The sequence below is a fragment of the Manduca sexta genome, chromosome 25 (assembly GCF_014839805.1).
Source record: "Manduca sexta isolate Smith_Timp_Sample1 chromosome 25, JHU_Msex_v1.0, whole genome shotgun sequence".
NCBI classification, from domain to species: Eukaryota; Metazoa; Arthropoda; class Insecta; order Lepidoptera; family Sphingidae; genus Manduca; species Manduca sexta.
Genome location: NC_051139.1, coordinates 16,657,193 through 16,666,388, shown reverse-complemented (window position 1 = coordinate 16,666,388; position 9,196 = coordinate 16,657,193). Strand labels below are relative to the sequence as shown.

Sequence of the window (9,196 nt, the reverse complement as noted above, 5' to 3'; positions counted from 1 at the left end):
AAAAGTTAAAATAAAAAAAAAACAATATTCAAGATTAAAAAAAAAGATTAACATAAAATTTTTATACCTCAAGGCAGGCCAAAGAGCTGGTTGGACATCGGGTGGTGAGTGCCCAATGCCCACCACCGCTCATGCACCAAGGCATACCCATCCCAACTTTTGTAGGGCTGAAATGGCGATGGAATAAAGATAATAATAATATTTAATATTCCCATCTTCAGTAATATCAAACTTGGCTACACTTGCCTTAACTTTTGATTGGCAGTACATTTATTATAATTCAAATAGTAATATATTTCAAAATATTATTGTCATATTAGCCCCGCAGTACGCCACATAAATTGTAAGAAAACATAAATAAAAATGATTATTACAACAGCTGAAGCCGCAAGCAACAATTAGTGCAACAATAGACATAAGTTGCTATTTATATTCATTTAATGATTGATTTGGCAACCGGCATAACCTAAACGATTTCCCCCGCCTTGATCTAGATTTACGGTTTTATTATCACGAGATGTTCACAATTATGTACATAATTTGTTTCAAATTGTATTACAGTATTACTTTGAGTTATTACATGAACAAAGAACATAATGCGTTTCAGATCTTCGCCTCGCGCGTCAGACGCTAGGGGGCAGTGACGCGCGTCCGTCACTGATATGGACGCGTGTCAGTGATCATCGCTCAAAATGTACTAATGATTAGAATTAATGATGATAGTACTAGCTCATAGTCATGGCACCTAGTTACTGATATTTGACGCATGACGCAGAGAATGGAATTTTACCTTAATTAAATCTAATTAACATGAATTATGATTTGCATATGAAATGAAGAACTCTTAGTAGAGGCAAAGGTTAATGCTTAACTTACAGTGATCATTGAAGACAAAATCAGTTTTGAAGGCTTAGTCAACGACCTTACCAAAATATTAATTTTGGTATACACATATTCAAAATATACTAGTTTTGTCAACGAGGAAAATTTTAATAACGATTTGGCGGAGTCTGTATCATGAAATATGATTAGGTTATACTAAGTTCGTGGTATGGAGCGACATCTATTCCAAGCTCTATAAATTAAGATATAAAAAGATCACTGACGATTATTAATGAAATAAAGCCACATAAATTTATAATTATACGCATATCATGCTATAAATAATCAATCTGGAGCACGAATGAGTAACTTATATAGAGGAGGCGCGGCCTGGCTCATCACTCACGCGAGTTCGCCATGTGGAGATTGTTGCTGCTGCCGCACCTGGTGCTCAGCCAGGTGTTATACGATGCGTACTTCGGCAAGCCAATCACTAACGAGAGGAACAGCACGCTTGCTGCCCTTAATATTACTGGGTAAGCCTCAACTTACACCCTTTCCCCAATTGTATCCTTCAGGCCTGCGTCCAAGGTTCTTTTTGTGGGTATTTATGGGCGGTGTAAATCATTAACATCAAATAACCCACTTGCTTGTTCACTTATGTCCTAAAAATCTAATGACAACACAAGACCTACTAGGCTTACTTGGTTCCAACTCATATGAAAAACGAAAATCATGAAATTAAACTAATTTTCGGATTCTATCGCGGTATTGGTGTTTTATTTTCTCACGACGTTTCGAAGACTTTGCAGCCTTCATGCCCCCCCCCCCCCCCCCCCGTGACCATGAAGGCTGTAAAGTCTTCGAAACGTCGGGAGAAAATAAAACACCAATACCGCGATAGAATCCGAAAATTAGTTTAATTTCAATGTCTAACATTCGCGTAAACATAAGAAATCATTACGAAAATCATGATTTGACATTGGATAAGTAGCTCATTAATGTTGTGACTCTTGATTATGATTTTTACAGAAAAAATAACAGTTCTTGGATACGATATAGCCAAATTAATTTTCCCGGTGTAGGATTTTAAAGCAATTACTAAGCATTTTTGGTTGTCACTCGAAATCGTTAAATATCCAATATTTTCGCAGACCGTGTACAATAAGCGTGGAACCATGCAGGGAGCACGAGGGTCGTCGAGTAGATGGAACCTGCGTCAATCCGAAATACCCATCGAGGAATGGATCTCCAACCCCACTGCTTCGAATGCTACCAGCTAGGTTTGGACTCGGTAAAGTGTCAAATGAGTGTTACTAAAATACTACCTGATACTACGCAGGTAATACTCGTCATCCACATACACAATGCCAATAAAAAATCATAGCGTGCTGATTCCTAAGTAAAGTAATTGAGAATTGAGTTATATCTATATTACAAACATGGAAAACCCAAGAATTACTTTAAGGAAAACTTTGAAATATCTCGGTCCTGGCGCTGTAGTAGATAGATACAACTTAGTCAAAAAAGTAAGTGCCTTCAAATATCGACAATAAAACAACACACCACGTCATAAAACCTAGAACTTTGAAACTGAAGAGAAAAACGAACCTACCAAAGTAATTTAAAATAACTGAAAACTTCGAACCACTAAAATATCGATAGTAATTCTATTTAAACCAGGCAATACACTAAAACCCGCCATGAATGGATCCATGCTGCCTTCAGCTCGTCTACTACGCACCAAGATACTGAGCGATGGCTTCCCTGAAGACCATGACTTCAATACGCTGGCCACGCATATATTTGTGTTTTCTATCGTGGACTCAGTGGACTTGACTGTATTATGTAAGTACAATTACGTCTCTTTTATATACTGGAAAGAAGTAAGCAAAGTAATATTATTATACTTTTTATTATTTCCACCTCACATCCGCCATTCCAACTCCTCTACCCCAAATTAGTTGACAGTACCAATAAGAAATAATATTTTCTATATAATACTATATATATGACTAACCTTCAATAAATAAACCTTTTCCCAGTAAATAAATACCTATAGACGCAAATTTAAACGCAAAAAACCTTGTCTAAATCAAAGCCTAGTACATACGCTCCATCAAATCTAATCCTCCTTCTTGTACCGATTCCCGAACGCTGGGGGTCGGAAGTCATTAGAGAATAAACTTTTTCACAAATTAATATAGAATGTTAATATAACGAGGTAACAATTTTTATTAAACTTGGTACAATTATCAGATATTCTGCTCTTCTTCAGTGCGTTACGCTGTCGTCAGCGATTGCTGCCTAGGCAACACTCCCAACCGTGTGGACCCCACTTGCATCCCAATCCCGGTGCCGCAGGACGACCCGTATCTGCGCCGCACTGGCATCCGCTGCATGAACCTCACCAGGTTCACTACCTTTCAAGAACTGGGTTGCATCCCGCACAGCCTGCCCGCTGAGCGAGTGAGTAACTTAAATGCCAGAATTTGCCTTCGATGGTCATTCGAATTATTAAACAGCTTGCCCTTCTAAATGTTCATTGGTTTATCTGAATCAAGACTTGCCGTAATAAACTGCTAATAGACTTTTGACAATGTGTAGTGTGTACGGTGAACGCAATTCATTATAACAGACTGTTACAAAATATATGTATCCGACATTCTCCTTACATTAGATTAGCTATTATTGTGGTATTTCATTTAGAAAAAGATTGTGTTTACATTTAGAATTTAATTGAATATAGATTTCTTAGTCAAAACTAAGTAATTAATGAAAATATTCCCTGGGTACAAATATTATACGGAAAAAAACTTGCTCGAGATCTTAACCTTAACAATACCAAATTTATGCAGTACGCTCTCCCAACTCCCCTGGAAGATCTCTCTATAGTCTACGGATACACAAGCACAAGGGAGCGTCAGATCAGAACATACGAAGGTGGACTATTGAAATCAGATTTTAGAGACGGCCTGGAGCGACCTCCGGGCACGGCGCTATCCTGCGCCAACAACAGGAGACCCATCGAAAACGCTTGCTATGAATTTGGTAAGATTAAAACAAAATATTATAATATTAGGATATGTATTTTTCATTGTAACTACTAATAAATAAAGCATACTATGTGTCTACGTATCGCTGGTTACCTATTACAAGGTTCTAACGACATAATTTTTTCTTATATTGCAAAAATGACATTAAAGCTTTTCATGTTTATACAAATAAGAAAAGAAAATAATTCATGGTTCCTTTATTAATCTTTAGGGATTATTGAAAATGTTCACTAAAAAGGCTCAGAATTCTATGTTATATATAATTACAAGTACAATTTTCATATAAAATATAACATAGAAACTTTTAATAGTGAGTCAGCGATATCTAACAATACATTATGATATAATAATATCTTGTTTCGTGAGTATTAATAACAACTACAGGGGGTTTCTATCGGCTCAAAACAAGTCACACAAATCTGTTGTCTCAGTGTGCGAATCGAAGCTACTACTTTTAGAGCCAGATTAAAAGATAAGACTTTAATTTGACTTTCGTTGTGGTAATCACCCGACAAAATAGAATAGTGAAGCTCTTATAATCATTAAACAACAAATGTATTTTCATTACTTCTCAGGAGAAACAGCGAATGAATAAATCTGAATTCATGCTGATTAAGCTTTAATGATATACTTTAGGTGACTCATACGACGGGAACGTCCTTTCTGGCATCTACCTGACCGCGACTTGGTTCTACCGAGAGCACAACCGTCTAGCGAGAAGACTGGCTGAGATCAACCCGTGTTGGGGCGACCAGAAGCTGTTCGAGACCGCGCGGCAGATCAACATCGCGCAGTGGCAGTACATGCTTTATTATGAGCTGATGGCCGACATTTTAGGTAAACTATCCGAATATCCATTTAAGTTGAATACAATGAGTCATGTGGCTTCTGCACTTAAGTATCAGATTCTGTCAGCATTCTTTTTTTATTCGTGCACGGCTCAGTGAACTTACTGCACCTGATGATGAACGGAATGAGGTCCAATAGAATGTCGACTGACGAGAGATGATTGCCCCTTGGTAGTGTACACAATTATGCCGGCCTGTTGAAACCACAAGTTCTCTATTAAACGAGGGAAATATATAAAGGCAGTGTTTATAGTGCTTATTAAATAGATCATTATCTAGATACCTATTGATAGCTTTTTTCGATCCGCATGTGTGAGGGCATACTATTAAAAAAAAGTATTTGTAATACCTTTTCTATTCACAGGTAAAAAGAACGCCCTGGCAACTGGCATTATATATGACACACATGACTATGTGAATGACTTCGATGCGCGGTACAAGCCGGGAGTGTACCACGAGTACGTTGTTGGCGCCAGATGGTTCCACACATTCCAGGACGGGAGGACTGAGTTAGTATAAAAAATATATTTAATCATATTTATGCAAATATCTCTTTATTATACGAATGATTTACGGAAAAAGTAAGCCGTTTGTCTATTGGAAGCGATACGAGTGCGCACTAGCATCCCTCGAACTTTGAATTATTATAGTATATACACGTCCTGCATGGCATTGCACTGCGCTCGACACCTTAAGGCTATAGCTGTTAAGTCCCTCAATACCTCGAAATAAAACTATTTTACAGATTTTATCGCGGTTTTTATATTATTATTTTCTCCCGACGTTTCGAAGACTTTGCAGCCTTCATGGTTACAGGGGGGACTGAGGTGTTGTTCATCCCTTAATACCGAATAATTACACTGGTTACTATGTCTTTTAAACCACAACACAAAAGTGCTATTGACTATATTGCTTGGAGTCAAACTTAGATATGCCGTACGTTCTCTCTATGAGTTATTGTGGAACAAATTTTCAGAAGCTAACACTATAAGGAGCTACTATAACTACTTGGCTTCAGAAATGTCATCTTAATTCCATATCTGATTAATGAGTGTAGTGCGGTTCCATACAGCCTTTCAAAATGTAACTCTTTTATTCTCATTTAATCTATTATTTCAGTTTGTACAGCCGAAGCGGTCAGTACCTCGGCACGCGGACTACCGTGGACGATGAGCTTCGGAGCGGGATACTCGAAGTGAACAACACCGAGTCGGACTTGACACAAGGCTCCTTTAGACAGCCCGCCGCCAAGTTCGACTATGTTATAGAACCAGATGTAAGTATTCCACTTATATTATATATTTTTTTCATTAGTGATAGTCTTCTTCTTGTATAAATGTATATTCATAAAGTTCATAATAAAATAGACCTTATGTAACTTAAATATAATAATTTCATTACTTAATTATTTCTTTATGTCAATTCAGTAATTCTCAAAGATCTCCAAACAACAAATTTGACTACAAGCAAAACAAATTTTGTCGCTTGATAGTAAAACCTAACCGGGCAAATGGTTTTACTCTCTCCTGATTTTTAGTTAGCAGAGCGTGTGCTAGGCGAGCTGCAGGCTGCGTCGGATCTCAGCGCCATCGACATCATGAGGGGCCGCGACGAGGGTCTGCCGCCATACAACGAGTACCGAAAAATCTGCGGCCTGCCCTACGCGCACAAGTTCTCTGATCTAAAAGATACCATATACCCTGATGTAATGTATTTCGTTAAAGTCAAATTTTCTCTTTAAATTATCAGCTGAATGGCTGGGAAGATCCCATTGCATGAGCGTCCGTCCAGGTAGCTTCTAGCGCAATATTTTTTTCTAAGGCCAAGCAACATAACTGTTGTGTTCCAATTTGCAGGACATTATAGCCAATAAAAATTAAGTACTAACAGACTTACGCTTGTTATGAGACGAGCGACTTGTTCGTCTTCTGAATAAGTACTAAGACACTGTTATTTTTATTAGTTTATCTTCCCTTTACACTGAAGATACCTAAGAATCTAACTAAGTTAAATAAACAATTTCGACTAACAATTTGAACAGAAACTAGAGCAACTTCGTCGCATATATGACGATGAGGTGGACGACATGGAGCTTATGGTGGCGATATACAGCGAAAAGCTGATCGAGGGCGGCTGGGTGGGACCCACTTTGTTCTGCATCATGGCCAGGAATCTGGTGCAGTGGAGGAAATCGGACAGATTCTTCTTCGAGCACGGAGATACACCAACCGCGTTGACCTTGCGTGAGGATCAGACGTCTTGTCATTTGTTTCTACCTCGTCTTACTGTTTTTATATTAAAGATATATAAGCAAATGGTAAGCTAAAAATTAAGGTCTCTTGATGAGTGTTCACCGCCACTTAGATTCCTAATTTCCCAATGAAATATAGGATTATAGATTTTTGAGGAGGTAGAGGGATTAAAAGAGAAAGCGTTTTTTTAAGTTTTCAACTTTCTCGCTGGCAGTATGATGGACAGCAATTATCCCAAATTTTCTGTGACAGTGGTATCAAAGGGGATATTGTAAATGGGTCTTACAAATAAAAAAATATTTATGTTCCGTCTCCTTAACATTCAAATTATTTTACGCAAAGGGAGCATAAAACAATAATATAAACTACTAAATCACTGTTATAGATTGTTAGTAAGAGAATATTTTCTTCAATCTAAGTGAAAATTGCAATAGGAAAAGAAAAAGCTATACATTTCTCAAGGATCGGGATGCACGATTGGCAAATATTTTAAAAACGAACCATTTTACAGCTCAACTGAATGAAGTGAGGTCGACCAGCGTCGCAAGACTCCTTTGCGATAACGGCGACAGAGTGGAAATGATACAACCCAGAGCTCTTCGTAACGTGGGCAAGGGGTAAAGATATAAACTTGAAGTTTTATGTTGACACTACAAGAAATTGTCACAAATTTTATAATAGTGGAAACGGGCAAGTGGGTTATTTGATGATAAATTGTTTATGAGTGCTGGTCATACTCTCATCTTTTATTACCCACATCCCACTCTAATATGAGCGCCATACTACCACTACTACTAAACTACAGCAGCTCGTATATATTAACGAGATAAGAAATGGATTGCGAATGTTTTATGTCTCTAGCAATATAACCGACTACATAAAGCCCTGCTGCAAAATATTTATGAGGTTTTCTAAAAAGGTATTCCGACAGACGTGTCTTACTAATGGCAATGAACATTTTCCCCCAGGAATGAGCTGGTCTCGTGCAAGCACATCCCTGGTATGGACCTGTCGAAATGGCAAGATCAGAAATGTCATCATGATGCCAAACAACATGCATACAATGACGTCTGGGAGAGCGGCGGCGAATGGCCTGGTTACAACAAGAAATAAATTAACAGTTCACATATAGATGTAGGCTAGAAAACTATCTCTCTATATATCCTTACCTTACTTTAAAATATGGTAAATTTTTGTTAAGCATGTTGAAGGTGGGAAATTTTAGTTTTTGCGCCCATCCACCTATCTCAGATGGACGACTGGATACCGTGCGAATAAAAAAACCCTTACAGTAAGTGCTCGCTGTGTAATTCTATTGTAATTGCCCATCTCAAATCCAATTAACCGTGTTATTACCCATTTCAAATATCTTCCATGCTTCTTTTTAAAACCGTGTCGTATGTGAATTGTCAATGCAATAAAATATTATAATATGTACGTATACTAGCTTTTTATTAAAAACTACACAAGACCTGCTCATCTAAGAGTTTTCCTGTATCGACACATCTAATACTAACATAAAGACATTTAAAAAGATCACCTAGCATTTAAACAAAAAATATATAAACTAAACCCCTTACTATAGCGATTTCATTGGAATTGTGTACATGAAGGCACTGAATTCGATTCCCAAACCAGCAAATATGAGTATGTATAATATTACCTAACAACAGTACTCCGAACCGCTGGTCCGACTACATTCGTAGAATCGCCGATGGACGCTGGATGAGGAGAGCGGAGGACCGAGCAACGCGGCGCGCTCTAGGGGAGACCTATTTTCAGCAGTGGACAGTTGTAGGCTGATAAGAACAACTATACTAACTACGAATTCAAATGGATACGTAATACTATGACCATATTGCTTGGTAGTAAACATAGACAGAGTGATGATATCTAACCAAACGGTATATTCAAATTAATAGTACAACATATCTATACTTCTATACTATTACATATATAAAGCTGAAGAGTTTGTTTGTTTGTTTGAACACGCTAATCTCAGGAACTACCAGTCCAAACTGAAAAATTCTTTTTGCGTTGGATAGCCCTTTGTCCGTGGAGTGCTATAGGCTATATATCATCACGCTATACCCAATAGGAGCGGAGCAGTAATGGCTAATCTCAGGAACTACCGGTCCAAACTGAAAAATTCTTTTTGCGTTGGATAGCCCTTTGTCCGTGGAGTGCTATAGGCTATATATCATCACGCCATACCCAA

General features: G+C 37.9%; 1 protein-coding gene across 1 annotated transcript; it reads left to right on the top strand.

Moving 5' to 3' along the window:
- Positions 1-1,212: 1,212 nt before the first annotated feature.
- On the top strand, positions 1,213-8,419 carry LOC115449087 (peroxidase). Its single transcript, XM_030176806.2, has 12 exons — positions 1,213-1,358; positions 1,977-2,116; positions 2,506-2,670; positions 3,101-3,291; positions 3,681-3,873; positions 4,515-4,715; positions 5,091-5,235; positions 5,846-6,002; positions 6,264-6,431; positions 6,768-6,969; positions 7,490-7,595; positions 7,947-8,419. Exons 1-12 carry the CDS (start codon positions 1,240-1,242, stop codon positions 8,089-8,091), a joined length of 1,932 nt encoding a protein of 643 aa, XP_030032666.2. The 5' UTR covers positions 1,213-1,239; the 3' UTR covers positions 8,092-8,419.
- The last annotated feature ends 777 nt before the right edge of the window (positions 8,420-9,196 follow it).